At 47.2% G+C, this 17,194-nt stretch overlaps 1 protein-coding gene, 1 long non-coding RNA gene and 1 other non-coding gene across 6 annotated transcripts; 1 reads left to right on the forward strand and 2 right to left on the reverse strand.

Moving 5' to 3' along the window:
* The first annotated feature begins 2,735 nt into the window (after window positions 1-2,735).
* Window positions 2,736-5,681, forward strand: LOC146426712 (guanine nucleotide-binding protein G(I)/G(S)/G(O) subunit gamma-T2-like). Its single transcript, XM_085083536.1, has 3 exons — window positions 2,736-2,845; window positions 3,258-3,353; window positions 4,332-5,681. Exons 2-3 carry the CDS (start codon window positions 3,270-3,272, stop codon window positions 4,455-4,457), a joined length of 210 nt encoding a protein of 69 aa, XP_084939662.1. The 5' UTR covers window positions 2,736-2,845; window positions 3,258-3,269; the 3' UTR covers window positions 4,458-5,681.
* Window positions 2,839-6,791, reverse strand: LOC146426713 (uncharacterized). 4 transcript variants are annotated; one of them, XR_014856698.1, is made up of 4 exons: window positions 6,428-6,791; window positions 5,824-6,317; window positions 5,413-5,507; window positions 2,839-3,104 (listed from the first exon to the last, which is right to left on the reverse strand). It is a non-coding gene; the product is annotated as an uncharacterized LOC146426713 (long non-coding RNA). The 4 variants fall into 4 exon arrangements; XR_014856697.1 differs by lacking the exon at window positions 2,839-3,104 and having other exon boundaries at window positions 4,128-5,507; window positions 6,501-6,791; XR_014856695.1 differs by lacking the exon at window positions 2,839-3,104 and having other exon boundaries at window positions 4,128-5,507.
* A 732-nt stretch (window positions 6,792-7,523) lies between these two features.
* TRNAQ-UUG (transfer RNA glutamine (anticodon UUG)) lies at window positions 7,524-7,595 on the reverse strand. Its single transcript has one exon. It is a non-coding gene; the product is annotated as a tRNA-Gln (tRNA).
* Window positions 7,596-17,194: the final 9,599 nt, after the last annotated feature.

The raw sequence follows: 17,194 nt of genomic DNA on the forward strand, positions 1-17,194 counted from the left end.
TTTCTTCTTTATTTTCTTCTTTATTCATTTCCATTTTTTCCTCTACTTTTTCCTCCTTTCCTATTTCCTTTATCTTTCCTCTTTTCCTTTCCAACTTTTCTTTCAATCCTTTTTTCCTTTCTTCTAATATTTCTTCTTTCCCTTTTTCTTCTTTTTTTCCCCATTTTCCTTTTTTTTATTTTTTTAAATTTTTTTCCATTTCCCTTCATTTTTTTCCATTTATTTTTCCCATTTTTTCTTTATTTTCCCTTTTGTTCTTTTTCTCCCCGTTTTTCCCCATTTTTCCTTTTTTATTTTTCCTTTTCTTTTTTTCTTTTTTTTCCATTTTTTCTTCTTTTTATCCATTTCTTCACTTTTTTCCTTTTTTCCCCATTTTTCATCTTTTTTCCCCCCATTTTCCTTTTTTAAATTTTTCTTTTTTTTTCTTTTATCCATTTTTTCTTTTTTCCCCATTTGTTGTTTTTTATTTTCTTTTTTTCCATTTTCCTTCTTCATTTTTTCCTTTTTTTTTCCATTTTTCTTCTTCACTTTTTCCTTTTTTCCCGTTTTCATCTTCATTTTTCCCATTTTCCTTCATTTTCCCCCCAAATTTTTCCTTTTTTTTTTTCTTTCCCCACTATTTCCCCCCTTTTTTTCCCCTTCTCCCCACAATTTTTTTTTCCCTTCTTCCCCCAATTTTTTTTCCTTCTCCCCCATAATTATAATTATTTTTCCTCCTCCCCATAATTAAAAAAAACCCCATTTTTTCCCCCTCGGCGCTCCTCGCTCCCTCCCAGAGCTGCCGCAGCTCGTACAGGGTATCAGACATGAATGTGCCTTCAGTGCTGGGCTCTGCCCAGTGTGCAGAACAAAACAAAAAACACAAAAAAAATCAACTTTCAAACGCAGAAAAATAAAAACAATTCTAAAAAAAAAAAAAAAAAAAACCAAGCAAACCGCAGGGGCTGGAGCAGAGCGGGAGCTTCCAGCAATGCCTTTTCTTTTTAGTTCATTTCTCGGGGCTGAGGGGGAGGTGTGGGGTGGGATTTCCTAAAGATGGAAGAAAAAACAAAATTTCAAAAAATAAAATAAAAAAAAAACTTATAAAAAAGTGAAAAAAAAGACTTTAAAAAAAGCCATTCCTGGGCAGGGCGCGGAGGGAGGAGCTGAGCAGCCCTCAGGGGCTGGGCTGGGCTGTCCGTGTGGCTGTGCGGCTGTAGGAGCAGCAGAATAAACACACTGAGAGTAGTGGAAACGAAGAAACTGCCTCCCGACTCGTCTTTGGGGGTTTTTTGTGGGGGTTGGGGGTTTTTTTGGGTTTTTTCTGGGGTATTTTTGGGGGTTTTTTTGGGTTATATCACAAGGAATTTCTTCCCCACATCCACCTGTCCTGAGGCCTGTCAAGGCCTGAGCGTGGATAAAACACAAACTCCCCTCTTCCAACCTCTTTTTTGGATTATTTAGAGACTTTTGGGGGATTTTGTTAGACTTTTTTTGGCTTTTGAGGGTTTTTCGGGGGATTTTTTTGGCCTTTTTTTGGGTTATATCACAAGGAATTTCTTCCCCACATCCACCAGTCCTGAGGGCTGTCAGGGCCTGAGCATGGATCAAACACAAACTCCCCTCTTCCAGCTTCTTTTTTGGGTCTTTTTGGGTTTTCAGAGCCCTTTTTGGGGTCTTTTAGGGCCTTTATGGGTTATTTAGAGCCCTTTTTGGGTGTTTTGTTTAGATTTTTTGTGGCATTTTTTGGGCTTTTTGGATTTTCTTGGGGGGACCAACTGTCCAGTGTGGCTGTGCAGCTGTAGGAGCAGCAGAATAAACACACTGAGAGTAGTGGAAATGAAGCAACTGCCTCCCGACTCGTTTGTGGGGTTTTTTGGGGGGTTTTTTGGGGTTTTTTTGGGGGGTTTTTTGGGGGTTTTTTGGGTTATATCACAAGGAATTTCTTCTCCACATCCACAGTCCTGAGGCTTGTCAAGGCCTGAGTGTGGATCAAACACAAACTCCCCTCTTCCAGCTGCTTTTTAGAGCCTTTTTGGGCTTTTTAATAGCCCTTTGGGGTTTTTTTTTTAGATTTTTTTGGGCTTTTGGGGTTTTTTGGAGTTTTTTCCGGGGTCTTTTCATGCTCGGTGACCCCTGAGTGACCCCTGGGTGTGCCCAGTGACCTCCGAGTGACCCCGGGTGTGCCCAGTGACCCCCGCGTGCCCCCCGAGTGCCCCCTAAATGTCCCCAAGTGCCCGTCCTGCCCTCGCTGGGGACACCGTGTCCTTCCCGCTGCTTGCCCGAGGACCTTTCACATCCCCGCGGGCGAGGCCGCAGGAAATTCCCACTTCTTGCTTGGGAAGCACCTCCGCCCTCTCCTCCTCCTCCTCCTCCTCCTCCTCCACCCGCAGGTGCTTCCTTGGGGTCCCCAGGCTCTGTCCCCAGCCGCGGTGGCCCCGGTGGCCCCAGGCCGAGGGAAATGATGGATTTCCTGCACCCAGAGCAGCCCCCAGACCCAGTTCCCCTCCCAAACTGGGGGAAGCTGCCGTGACCCTCAGGGGTCATCCCGGCACTGCAGCCAGCGTCCGGCCACCCGAGGGCTCAGCCAGCCCTGGGGGCTGCCCGGGTGGCCCAGCCGGACCCTCACCCACCCTTCCTGCCCCTCCCCGTGCCCCCCTCGATTAGCCTGGGCTTTGGGGCTAATTCCCAACACCTGACCAGCTTAATGTCCTGAGTCCATTATCAGCTTAAGGAGCAAAGACATCTGCTCCGCCGCCCTCCGCAGAGCCCCAGGAGCCTCCGGCTGGGGCAGGAGCAGCATCTCCCCTCCATGGGGCTCTGAGCGGCGCCAGGGCGCACAGGGGAGCCCCCCCGGGCCCCCCAGGTGAGTGGCTTTGCTGCCTGCAGCTGGGTTTTGGGGCTTACCTGGATTGGGAGGTGCTTTGTCCCCATTTTGGGCTCCTCGGGGAGCTCCTGTCCTGAGGGATTTGTGTCCCACGAGGCACACGAGCCGTGGGTTCTGTGGGAGGAAAAGTTGGGTTTTCCCAACCTCCACAGTCCCAAAAATTTCTATTTTCCACCCTTTCAGAGGTGTGGAAACAGTCGAGTCCAGGCTGATGGATCACAATCCATGCTGTAAAAACCTGGAGGAAAGGCACAAGGAGGAAATAAAGAGCAGAATGTGTTTAATTCCTCAGGAAAGCTGGGAAGACACAGCACACTGCTCGGGGCCATTGGGGGATTCAATCCCACTGGGGACAGAGCAATAATCCCAATAACGAGCTGCTTCCCTGCAGTTCCAGGGCAAAATGGCTCAGGACATGACAGAGAAGGAGCTGCTGAAGATGGAGCTGGACCAGCTGAAGAAGGAGGTGAAGAACGAGAGGCAAATGGTGAGTTTGAGTTTCCCGCTCCAGCCAGGGATGACTTCCCTCCTGAAGCCGAGGGGAAGAACCCCAAACCCTGAAATCAACCCTCAAGCCCAGGCAGGAGCACCTGCACTGCCCCTCTGCCCGCCAGGCCAGCGCTTCCCTCAGCCCCAGAGCCCAGCAGCTGCAGCCCCACACCTCACAGGTGGCTGTGGCACCCTAGGGATCCTTTGGGACACCCCAGGGATCTTTTGGGACACCCCAGGGACCATTTGGGACACCCCAGGGATCTTTTGGGACACCCTAGGGATCATCTGGGACACGCCAGGGATGCTCTGGAACACCCCAGAGATGCTTTGGGACACCCCAGAGATACTCTGGGACAACCTATTCCATGTGGGATGTTCCTGCCCATGGTTCCCCTCTCCCACTGCACCTGGCAAGGTGTCCATGGCACCCCAGAGATTATTTGGGGCACTCCAGGGGTGCTTTGGGGCACCCCAAGGATGCTTTGGCACACCTCACGGATTATTTGGGGCACCCCAGGGATTATTTGGGGCACTCCAGGGGTGCTTTGGGGCACCCCAAGGATGCTTAGGCACACCTCATGGATTATTTGGGGCACCCCAGGGATTATTTGGGGCACTCCAGGGGTGCTTTGGGGCACCCCAAGGATGCTTAGGCACACCTCATGGATTATTTGGGGCACCCCAGAATTATTTGGGACACCCCAGGGGTGCTTTGAGGCACCCCAGGATTATTTGGGACACCCCAGGGATGCTCTGGGACACCCAGAGATTATCTGAGGCACCCCAGGGATGCTCTGGGACACCCCAGGGATGTTCTGGGATACCCTAGGGATGCTCTGGCACACCCCATTCCATGCAGGATGCTCCCAGCCGCAGTTCCCCTGTCCCAGCTGCCCCGCGGGCTGTGTAGGGCGCAGATCCCATCCCATTATCCCATCCCATCCCACACCCGGAACATCTCCTTCCCTGGCAGGTCTCCAAGACCGGCAAGGAGATCAAGGAGTACATCGAGTCCATGGCGGGCGAGGACCCGCTGCTCAAGGGCGTTCCCGAGGACAAGAACCCCTTCAAGGAGAAGGGAGGCTGCACCATCAGCTGACCCCGCCGGGATGTTCCCCCGAGCCTTCCAGGACTCTTGGCAGGATCCTGCTTTCCCTCTAGGCTGACCTCGGCACCGCCGAGCCCAGAACCAAACCCTAGCGCAGTTAAAGGACGGCGAAGGAACGAAAAGAAGCAAAAAAAAGAAAACGAGAAAAAAGCAAAAAATCCCCAAACGCCACCCCTCGCTGCCGCCGGGGCTGAGCTCCGTCTGCTGCAGCGTTTGCGGTCTCACGGCTGAGCTTTGGTTTCCCACGGGCAAAAAGCAAAACTTCTGCATTTTTCGCAGCCCGAGCAGGCTGGGGGTGATGGAAAACCGAGCTGGGTCTGCTCGGAGCCACCCCAGAGCCTCGGCATTCCCACCGGCACAGCCCATCCCGCTGCTCCAGCCATCGGGAGCTTCATTCCCAAATCCCAAATCTCCCAGAGCTGCTGCCCATCCCTCCCGCTGCTCCAGTTCCGTGAGGATTCCACCCGGGATCGGGCACGGCGAGCAGGGAGACGCCACCAGCCCAGCACCTCCTCCCGGCTTCGCTTCCTCCCCTGGAAAGCCCCGCAAAAGCCGTGGGAAATCAGCTGGTGACAGCGGTGTCACCTCCCGCCGCTGCGGGGAGCTCTCCAGCCCTAAACCAGACCGTGATTCTCTTGTTCCAAGTTTTTTTAGCACAAATTTAACCTCCTGCTCGGCAGCAAAAAGCCAGGGCGCAGCCAGCTCCTGAATCCAGCGGGGGAGATTTGTGGGGTTTGGCGTTTGGAGCTGTTTTGCTTATTTAAAATCCATTCCAGCTCCATCGAATCTCTGGGGAAACTCTCCCCAAACTGCCCCAGACCAAGAGAAGGGGCAGCAATTTTAATTTCTGAGTCCCTCAGGGAGCTGTCCCTGCTGTCCCCATCCCAGAGGAGCAAACCTCTTCCTCCCAGACCGCCCTGGGATTGGTTTAAATCCAAGGAAATACCTCTGGATCCCTCCTGGAGCAGTGTTTTCCTGTCTGCTGGATCTCTGCTCAGCCTCACCTGTGGTTCACCACGAGAAAAATGCACTTCAGACACCCTGAAAAGGGGAGGATAAGATGTAAGGAAGGGGATTTTCCTCAGGCAGGGGTTTCTCCCACTCCCCTGCAGCCAGAACTCCCCTCCCTGCATCTCCCTGGCCCCCAAAAAATCCCCAAATCGAGGTGGTTTTGTTCTTTCTCGCAGATGCTCAATAAACCCGCCAGCACCACCACGGCCTCTGTCTTTCTTGCAGGAAATACTCTTTAAAAAGTAGAATTTCTGGGCTTTCTTTTCAATCTAAAGTGGCCAGACCTCACCAGTCCCCAGTGCTGAGTTGTGACTGATCCATTATTCTTTTAATACTTTTTTTTAACCTTTAAAGCTTGGACGCACAGTGGGGCTGAATCCTGCTTTTTGATGGAGTTTTTGACGGTTCTATTGGGGGTTTTTAGAGGTGCAGGATTCTGGTTTTTGATGGACTTGGTGAGTTTTTCTGGGGGTGATGGGAGCCGAATGCGAAGTGCTGCACAATTAATTTGGGGAGCACAGACTGGGTGCACCCAAAGGTGCTTCCTCTCCTGTCTTCTGAGACAATCCAGGCTACTGAGGTAAAAAAAAAAAATAATCGCATTCCCTGAGGCGATCGGCTCCACCTGGGCTGAGCTGCCCCTAATCCGGGGCGATACCGGGGCCGCGGCCGGAGGGGATTGACCCGTTAATCGAAGGTAAACGGCTGGAAACTGCGTCAGAGCGGCTAAGCCTCGGAGGGGATTCGGGACGCTGCCGGCCCAGCAGAGGCTTAAGGCAGGGACGGAGGGGCTGAGATGGTGCAGCGTCCTGGGGATCGAACCGCCGGGAGGGATCGAACCTTTCGTGAGGGCTGAACCCGCCATGAGGGATCGAACCCGGCATGAGGGATCGAACCGCCGTGAGGGCTCAACTTGCCATGAGGGCTGAACCCGGCATGAGGGATCGAACCGCCATGAGGGCTGAACCCGGCATGAGGGATCGAACCCTTCGTGAGGGCTGAACCCGGCATGAGGGATCGAACCGCCGTGAGGGCTGAACCCGCCATGAGGGATCGAACCCTTCGTGAGGGCTCAGCCCGCCGTGAGGGATCGAACCCGCCGTGAGGGCTCAGCCCGCCGTGAAGGTTCGAACCCGCCGTGAGGGCTGAACCCGCCGTGAGGGATCGAACCCTTCGTGAGGGCTCAGCCCGCCGTGAAGGTTCGAACCCGCCGTGAGGGCTGAACCCGCCGTGAGGGATCGAACCCGCCGTGAGGGCTCAGCCCGCCGTGAGGGATCGAACCCTTCGTGAGGGATCGAACCCACCGTGAGGGTTCGAACCCGCCGGGGGGCTCGAACAGCCGTGAGGGCTGAACCCGCCGTGAGGGATCGAACCCACCGTGAGGGTTCGAACCCACCGGGGGGCTCGAACAGCCGTGAGGGCTGAACCCGCCGTGAGGGTTCGAACCCTTCGTGAGGACTCAACCCTTCCGGAGGTCTCAGCCCGCCCTGAAGGCTCCGCGATTCTGAGGGGAAGGCGGGGCCAAGCGAGAACCCAGCCAATAGCAACGCGGGGTAGCAAGAGTGACAGCTCGCGCAGCCAATCAGAGATAGAGAACGGAGAGCCCTCCCGGAGGCTACGGGTTGCTTGAGGAGGAGGCGGTACCAAGCGCGCCGCCAGCCAATAAAAATGCGACGTTATCAGAGTGACATCCCACCCAGCCAATCAGCAATGGAAAACGGAGATCGCGGCTTTCCCCCGGAGGGCTTGGGGCTGCTCCGGTGGAAGGCGGGGTGAAGCTCACTTCCAGCCAATAGCTACGCGGAATTATCAGAGTGACACCGCGCTTAGCCAATCAGCGGCGGGATACGGAGCGTGCCCTCCGGCTTCCACCCGCCGCGTCTGCGCCGCGCCTGCGCCGTGAAGCGGCGGCGCCCACGCGCGGAGCGGAGCGCGGCGGGCTCCGGTGCTCCCGGTGCGACCCCGCGGCCCCTCGGTGTCCTCCACCCCGCTCCTCTCCCCGCCACGGCCCGCGGGCGGCGGCGGCGGCAGGCAAAAAGAAACGCGAGGTCCCACCGAGATTTGAACTCGGATCGCTGGATTCAAAGTCCAGAGTGCTAACCATTACACCATGGGACCGCTGGGTGTACCGGGAGGCGCCGCGCGGCCGCCCTATCCCTCCGCCCGCGGGAAATAGTCCCGAGCTGTTCGGGAATTTGGGAATTTGGGGAATTTCGGGGAACATTCCCGGCGTTTCAAACTCCCCCGGATCTCGCCACCGGCCCCGGTTTGTCCCCTGGTTGAGCCCCGAGCTCCGCCGCCGCCAGCCGCGCGCTCCTCGTGCCCAGCACGCTGATTCCCACTTTTTAATTTATTTTTTTTATTATTCATTTCCCCCTTTATTCCATCTTTTCCCCCCTTCTTTCCCCATTTCCCGCTGTTTTCCCACTTTATTTTCCACTCTATTTTCCATTTATTCGTCTGTTTTTCCTCTATTCTTTCCTCCCTCTGTTTCTCTTCTATTTCCCCTTCATTTCTCCTTTTCCTCCTCTATTTTATTTATTTATTTTTCCTCTATTTCTCCCTTTGACTTTTCAGTTTCTTTTGTTTTTTTCCTATTTTCCCAGTTTTTCTCTATTTCCCCTCTTTTTGCAAATTATCCTTTTTGTTCTCCTCTATTTCCCATCGTATTTCTTTTCCCTTTAATTCCTCTATTTCCCCCATTTTCCTCTTCTCTTTTCTATTTTCCCTTCATTACTTTTCCTCTTCTACTTCTCATTTATTTTCCCATTTATCCTCTATTCCCTTCTTGTTTCCCCTTATTTTTCTCCTCTATTTCCCACTTTTTAAAAAATGTTTTTCCTCTATTTTCCCTCAATTCCCCTTTATTTATCAATTTTCCCTCTATTACCTCCATTATTTCTCTTCCCCCCTTTATTTTTTCTCTTTATTTTCCCCTCAATTTCTTTTTTCCATTTCCCCTTTCTTTCTCACTCCCATTTTCCCTCTATTCCCTTACTTCTTCCCCTTTATTTTTCCTTTATTTTCCTATTTCCCCTTTATTTTTTCTCCCCTATTTCCCCCTAATTCCTCATTTTTCCCCCATTTTTCCCTCCCCAATCCCACAAAACCAGACAAACACTTGGAATTTTATTTTTTTTTTCTTCTTTCTGTGTTTTTGCTCTTTATTTTTCAAAAGGAAACAGTGGAAATCAAGCGGTTTGTGGCAAAAAAAAAAAAAAAAAAAAAAAAAAAGAAAAATAAAATAAAGGAAAACCCATCCTCCCTGGAAAAGAAACAAATCCCAAATCAATCCCAACTCCCAGGAAAAGGGAAGGACATGGATTAGGGAGAAAATATGAGAACAACTGAGAAAAGAGGCAAAACAACATCACAGAAATCACAATTTTTACCTAAAAAAGCCTGAAATTTCCCGGGAAAAGCAGAACCTTTGGATGCTCCCAAAATTCCACCCCCACGCTGCCATCACCCCAAAAAAACCCCAAAAACAGTGGAAATGAAAGGAAAATACCCAACAAATTATCGACTTTGATGCTCCTGAATGGGGAGAGGAGGATGGAGAGACTTGGAGAGGGAAGGAGGAAAAATCCAAGGAAAATAAAAATTTAAAAAATAAAAAAAAATCATGGAAAAATCCAAGGAAAAAACAACAAAAAAAAAATCACGGAAAAATCGAGTCTTAAAAAATAACAATAAAATCAGTCACACCCTGAAGTTGGGACTGGTGAGGTCTGGAGAGCTTTGAAGGACTAAAATCCACTTTTTCCAAGTGGAAACGAAGCCCATCAATCCTGTTCCTTAAAGAACGTTTTTCTTTGGAAAAAAAAAAGAGAATTCATTCCTCTTTTTTTATTTTTTCTTTACTTATTTAAAACTTTAAAAAAAAATTTTTTTAAACTTTAAAAAAATTTTTAAACTTTTTTTTTTAAAATTTTTTTTTTAACTTTTTTAAAAATTTTTTTCCTTTTTTTCCCTAAACCTACAGCCCAGGGGTTTCCCCTACCTAAGAGTTCCTATGGCTAAGAGGTAGATCAAAAAAATTCGGGATTGGGGCTGGAAAAGGAAATTCCTGGGAATTCCAAACTCTGGGAATTATCTCCTGTTTCCCTCCACGGAATTCCTGGGATTTATTCCATCCCCAGAGGTATTGGGATGGTGGGTTAAGGCTGAGATTCCTCCCGGAATTCCGAGGAATTCTCAATCCCGTGGATGACCCAGATGAGATCCCAATGGGATAACCAACAGGCTGTGGGGTTTTTCGGGATGAATTCCTGCAGAGATCCCACTGATTTCCCGGGATTTATTCCATCCCCAGAGGTATTGGGATGGTGGATTAAGGCTGAGATTCCTCCCGGAATTCCGAGGAATTCTCAATCCCGTGGATGACCCAGATGAGATCCCAATGGGATAACCAACTGGCTGTGGGGTTTTTCGGGATGAATTCCTGCAGAGATCCCATTGATTTCCTGGGATAGTGGGATAATCAGCTGTGGGGTTTTTCAGCATGAATTCCTGTAGAGATCCCACTGATTTCCCGGGATTTATTCCATCCCAAGAGGTATTGGGATGGTGGATTAAGGCTGAGATTCCTCCCAGAATTCTGAGGATTCCTGGATCCTGCGGATGATCCGGGTGAGATCCCGATGGGATAACCAACTGGCTGTGGGGTTTTTCGGGATGAATTCCTGCAGAGATCCCACTGATTTCCCAGGATAATGGAATAATCAGCTGTGGAGTTTTTCAGCATGAATTCCTGTAGAGATCCCACTGATTTCCCAGGATTTATTCCATCCCGAGAGGTATTGGGATGGTGGATTAAGGCTGAGATTCCTCCCAGAATTCTGAGGTATTCTCGATCCCGCGGATGATCCGGGTGATCCCCCGAGGTGCCGATGGGATAACCAGCTGTGGGGTTTTTCAGGATGAATTCCTGCAGAGATCCCACTGATTTCCCAGGATAATGGGATAACCAGCTGTGGGGTTTTTCAGGATGAATTCCTGCAGTTGAGATTCCTCCCAGAATTCCAAGGATTCCTCAATCCCGCAGATGATCCAGATGATCCCCTGATGGGATAACCAACTGTGGGGTTTTTTGGGATGAATTCCTGCAGAGATCCCACTGATTTCCCTGGATTTGTTCCATCCTGGGATGGTGGATTAAGGCTGAGATTCCTCCTGGAATTCCGAGGATTCCTCAATCTCGCAGATGATCCGGATGAGATCCCAATGGGATAACTGGCTGTGGGGTTTTTTGGGATGAATTCCTGCGGCAATTTCCCGCTGATTTCCCAGGAATTATTCCATCTCGAGAGGTTTTGGGATGGTGGATTAAGGCTGAGATTCCTCCTGGAATTCCGTGGATTCCTCGATCCCGCAGATGATCCGGATGAGATCCCGATGGGATAACCAACCAGCTGTGGGGTTTTTTGGGATGAATTCCTGCAGTTGAGATTTCTCCCGGAATTCCAAGGAATTCTCAATCCCGCAGATGATCCGGGTGATCCCCTGATAGGATAACCAGCTGTGGGGTTTTTTGGGATGAATTCCTGCAGAGATCCCACTGATTTCCCAGGATAATGGGATGATCAGCTATGAGGTTTTTCAGGATGAATTCCTGCAGAGTTTTCCCCTGATTTCCCAGGATAATAAGATGACAGCGATGGGGAGAACTCGGCGCTGTTCCCTGCTCCGGATTGGCTCTTCATCCCAAAAATTCCTGCTGGATTTGGGGTTGTTCCCAAAGTGCTCTGGAAAATTCCTGCAGCTGTGGAAAATCCCAATTCCTGTGGCTGTGGAAAATCCCAATTCCCGATGGGGGATTCTTCTCCTTGAATTGGAATTTTGGGTTTTTGTGGCTCCCAAATCCTCTCTGGGTGGGATTGGGGAGTTCCCGAGGGAATGTGGGGCAGAAGCATCCCAGGGCCAAGGGATTGTCCTGAAATTCAGGATCCCAGAATTCACCCCATTACCAGGATCCTGGAATTCATCCCAGAAAATCCCACACACATTCCAATGGAACATCCCAAAATCCCCACGGTCCGGGAGAACATCCCAAAATTTGACTTTTCCAGGGATCCAGCTTGGGAATTCTCCCACCTCTGCACCCTCCTGGGATGTTCCAGAACCTTCTCTGTGGGATCTCCTCCTTCTCCATGGAATGATCCCAAAAATCCGGTGGGAAGATCCCAAAAATCTGGCAGGAAGATCCCAAAAATACAGCAGGAAGATCCCAAAAATCCAGCAGGAAGATCCCAAAAATCTGTGAGGGAGATCCCAAAATCTGTGAGGAAGTTCCTGAAAAACCCAGCAGGAAGATCCCAAAAATCCAGCTGGAATATCCCAAAACTCTGGGAAGAAGATCCCAAAAATCCAGCTGGAATATCCCAAAAATCTGGGAAGAAGATCCCAAAAATCCAGCGGGGCTGGAGGGACTGAGGTAGTTCCAGGTGTGTGTTCCCAGCTGGCAGAAATTCCCCAAAAAAACCCCCCAAAATAATAAAAAATCCAGGATTTTTCAGGAAGAGATTTGCTCTGCTCTGGGATCTCCGTGATGGGAAAACTTGGGATCAAATCCGGATAAAACCACGGAGAAAAGAGGGAAATTCCCGAGGGAATTCCAGCCTGGATCTGTCATTTCCAAGCACCATTCCCAGGCAGATTCCCAGGATCCTTCCTGCTGCTTTTGGGGGATTTTTCCCCATTTTTCCATTCCAGTCTGGATCCATCTTGTTCCAAATTTTCTGCAGCTTTTGGGACATTTTTCCCAATTTTTTCCATTCCAGGCTGGATCTATTCTCACTTTCCTGCTGCTTTTGGGGGATTTTTCCCATTTTTTCCCATTCTGGACTGGATCCATTCCCATTTTCCTGCTGCTTTTTCGGGATTTTTCCCATTTTTTCCCATTCTGGACTGGATCCATTCCCATTTTCCTGCTGCTTTTTCGGGATTTTTCCCATTTTTTTCCATTCCATCCGGATCCACTTTGCTCCCACCTCTCCAGGATCCCATTTTTCCTGTTTTTTCCCCACTTTCAGCCCTTCAAAAAACGGGAAATCCTCAGATTTCTCTGCCCACAAATCCCTCGGATTTCCATATAAATTAAATTCCCTCTGGAAAACAACAGGAATTCCCTCCTGGAATTCCAGCAGCACCGACCGAGCCGGGAATGGGAGAGGGGAGGGAAAAACACCAGAATTTTCCCTGAATTATCGGAATTTTAGGTCAGAATGTTTTTTCCCAATTTTTGGGAATGATTTTTCCCTGTTTTTAGCCCTCAGCCGGAACAGGAAATGCCAGGATTTTGGGATTTTTGGGATCCCCAAATTGCCTGTGCAAGGCTGGGAAAGGGAAGAGCAGAAATCCGGAGGTTTCAAGTATTCCAAAAAATCGTTTTTTTCCCCTCAAGAAGAATTCCATGGAAAAGCAGGAAAACGCCATGATCTCCCGAGGAGCTGCCTGGCCTGGATTTGGCTCCTTCTGCCCCAAATTTTTTGGGATAAAGGCTCAGTGCTCCCCCTGCCAGCGAGGGGTGATCCCAAATTCCCCCATCCCGAATTTTTGGGATATCGGGGAGCAGCGGGATTGGGGAAAACAACACCAAAATTCCTTTTTCCAGGAGGAATTTTGGATTTTTTTTCAGACATTTCGTCCAAAAATCAGATTATTTTTTGGACATTTCATCGAAAAATGGGATTTTTCTTGCAGGGACAGGGAGGGAAAATGGGAATTCAACAAATCTGAGCACCCTGTGAGGGCTGGGAGGAGGGAGAGGCAAATCCAAAAAAAAATCCAAAAAATTTAAAAAAAAAAAAAATTGGGAATTCTCCTCTCCCTCCTCCCTGTGCGTTTGTAGGGAAGAAAAATCAACTCCCACTTAATGAAGGAATTAATTAATTAATTTTTCTCTCTCTCCTGTTTTTTTTTTTCTTTTTAAAAAATATTTTTAACTTCTTTTAAAAATTTTTTTCTGTTTTTTTATTTTTTGCTTTTTAAAAAAAACTTTTATTTTTTCTGTCATTTTTTAATCTTTTTTTTTTTTTACATTTTTAAAAAATCAGTTTTAAAACTTTTTCTATTATTACTTTTAAATTTGTTTTTTCTAATTTGTTTTTTTTTCCCCCTCGGTAAAACGGAGGTTTAAAAAAAAGAAAATTCTTTCTTTTTAAATATTTTTTTTTCTCTCTCTCTTTTTATAATTTTGCTTTTTTTTTTGTGTTCACAGCACCATAGTGGAGAAGATCCCTGGAATTCCAGGATTGCCTTGGGATTCTCAGGAATCTCTTAGGAATTCCTATCAAATATAGGAAAAAACCCAAAAAAAAAAAAGAAATCTCTTTATGGCTTCCGAGAGTTTGGAAAATAAAAAGCCCTGAGCTGGTTTGGTTTCAATTCCAGCCAAAAAAACCCCATTTTTTACCCCATTTTGCATAGTCGAGGAGTGGGAAAAATTATCCCAAAAATCCTTGGATTGGGAAAAGCCCTTTGAGGAGGGTTGGGTTTGGTTTTGCCCCCTTGAATTTTGGAGGAAAAAAAGGGAAAAAAGGGTAAAAAAAAGGGGAAAAATAAAGGGAAAATAAGGGGAAAATAAAGGGGTAAAAAGAAAAAAAAAAGGGGTGAAGAAAAGGAGGGAAAAAGAGGGGAAAAAAAGGAAAAAAAAGGGGAATAAGGGAAAAAAAGTGGAGTAAAAAAAGGGGAAAATAGGAAAAATAAAGGGGAAAAGAAAAAGGAAAAAAAAAAAAATTCAAGTTTTTCCTGCTGGTAAAATCGAAATCAGCTCCAGTTTTTCCAAGAGTTTTGGAAAGCGGCGACTGTGACAGCTGGAATTAATTAATAATTGGAATTAATTATGAATATTCCAATATTCCAATAAAGAAGCTGCTGCTGTGTTTTCCACTCAGTCCAGAATTCCCATGGAATTCCCATGGAATTCCCAGTTTTCCATAGGGAGCTCCATCACCCCCTGGCTCAGAAGAAGAAAAAAAAAATTCCTCCAAACTTCTCTCTGGTTTTTCTTTTCTTTTTTTTTTTTTTTTTTTTTTTCTTTTCTCAGGGTTTTTTTTTTTTTCATTAAAAAAATAAAAATCTTTCACCGCTATCAGCTCTTTATATAAAATATCAGCAAAGCCCCCGACACACCAAACGATAAAAATCGAAATAAAAATCGAAATAAAATCCGAAATAAAAACCGAAATCAAAACCGAAATCTAAACGAACACAAGAGTTAAAATTAAAACAATCCCAATAAAAATCGAAATCAAAACAAAAACAACCCCCAAAAAAACCCCAAAATATTCAGTTTTTTTGCTGAGGTAATTCACACCTTGAGGTAGCTTTTTTTTTTTTTTTCTCTTTTTCTGCCTTTTTTTGCCTTTCCTGGGGTTTTTTTTCCACCCTCAAAATTCCTTAAAATTCCAGGAAATTCCTGCTGCCTTCCCTTCCCCAAAGCTGCTTTTCCTTTTTTTTTTTTTCTTTTTTTTTTTCTTTTTTTGGAGGATTTTCCCCCAAAAATTCCCTGCTGGGAAGTGTTGGTCTCCATTAAAAATCAGCAAAACCAGCGGATTTGTCCCAAATTCCCATTTTTTAGCTTCCCAAGTTTCCTCCAATCACCCTTTTCCCTCAAAACTCATCCCAATTTTGCTTTTAATCCAAAATTCCCATTTTTTAACCCCAGATTTTCTCCATCTTTTCCCTCAAAATTCATCCCAATTTCGCTTTTTTCTCCCAAATTCTCATTTTTTAGCCCCAGATTTTCTCCATTCATCCTTTCCAATTCATCCTAATTTTGCTTTTTCTCCCAAATTCCCATTTTTCCATCTCCCCAAATTTCCTTTCCCTCCCTCCCAAGCCTGATTTTTTTGGGGCAAAACCATGGCAAAAATCCCCATTATTTTGGGGCTGGAATTGCAGAATTCCGTTTTTGCGAATGGAAATTTTGAGATTTTGGGAAAATCCCTATTTTTTTGGGCTGGAATTGCAGAATTGCCAAAGACCAAACCTCACCCTGCCGGGAAGAGGCGACAGCAACTCCTGACCTTTCCCAAAATATTCCACATCCAAAAAAAACCCCAAAATCCTTAAAATTTCCCCCAAAACCTCCAGGAGTGCCGGGAATCAGTGACCTTTGACATTCCTCTATATTTGGTTTTTTTTCCCCAGGGGAACAGGGATTTTTCTGGAAGAAATGAGGATTTTTTGGGGATTTTTTTTTCCTTAAATCAGGAAAAAAATCTTAAATCAGGAGAAACAAAAAGAAAATTGTCTTTAGCCCCTGATCCCAAATTTTGAGGATTTTTTTAAGGAATCCCGAATTCCCTGGGGATTTTCCTCCCTCCTGACCCCAAATCCCTTCTGGATGGAATTCCCAGATTTTGAGGATGGAGATGAGGATGAATTTAGCGTTTTCTGCCAAAAAAGGGATTTTTTTTTTGTTTTTTCCTGATTTTTTTCCTCTATTTTTGGTGGTTTTGTTGGTGTTTCTGAGGGGAGGAGGGAAAATCCCAAAAGTTTTCCTGGATAAATTTGCTTCATCCCTAGGGTGGGTTTGGAGTGGAAATCACTGGGAAAATGGGGGAAATGGGGAAAAAATTGGGGAAATTAGGGAAACATGAGGGAAAATATGAGGGAGAAGTATGAACTGGGAACACTGGGATGGGATAATTGGATGAATGGATGAATGGGATTAATGGATCTATGGAATCAATGGATGAATGGAATTAATGGGATCAATGGGATAATGGGATCAATGGATCAATGGGATCAATGGGATGGGATAATGGTATCAATGGGATCAATTGGATCAATGGGATAATGGGATCAATGGGATCAATGGGATAATGGGATCAATGGGATCAATGGGATAATGGGATCAATGGGATGGGATAATGGTATCAATGGGATCAATTGGATCAATGGGATAATGGGATCAATGGGATCAATGGGACCAATGGGATAATGGGATCATTGGGATCAACTGGGTCAATGGGATAATGGGATCAATGGATCAGTGGGATCAATGGGATCAATGGATCAGTGGGATAATGGGATCAATGGGATCAATTGATCAATGGGATTAATGGGATCAATGGGATAATGGGATCAATGGATCACTGGGATCAATGGATTAATGGGATAATGGGATCAATGGATCACTGGGATCAATGGATTAATGGGATTAATGGGATCAATGGATCAATGGGATTAATGGGATCAATGGGACCAATGGGATAATGGGATAGTGGGATCCATGGGATCAATGGATCAATGGGATAATGGGATCCATGGGACCAATGGGATCAATTGATCAATGGCATTAATGGGATCAATAGGATCAATGGGATCAATGGATCAATGGGATCAATGGATCAATGGGATAGTGGGATCCATGGGATCAATGGATCCATGGGATAATGGGATCCATGGGACCAATGGGATCAGTGTGACTCCCAGAGGGACAGGAGCTCTCCGGGATCTCCAGACTCACCCCAGAGCCACAGCCAAAGGGTCGGACATTCCCTACAATCCCCAAAACCTCGGAAGCCAATGAAGCACCCGTGATCCTGCTGGGGAGTGAGATTCCCAACAGAATTCCCAACACGATTCCCGACCCTGCTGGGGGGTTCTGTGATTCCTGATATTCCCGGTGTCCCTGCGGTCACTGATTCCCGATGTCCCCAGTCCCGGTGTCCCTGCGGTCAGTGATTCCCGATGTCCCCAATCCT

The sequence above is a fragment of the Lichenostomus cassidix genome, chromosome 27, assembly GCF_008360975.1.
Source record: "Lichenostomus cassidix isolate B80296 chromosome 27, HeHo_3.0, whole genome shotgun sequence".
NCBI classification, from domain to species: domain Eukaryota; kingdom Metazoa; phylum Chordata; class Aves; order Passeriformes; family Meliphagidae; genus Lichenostomus; species Lichenostomus cassidix.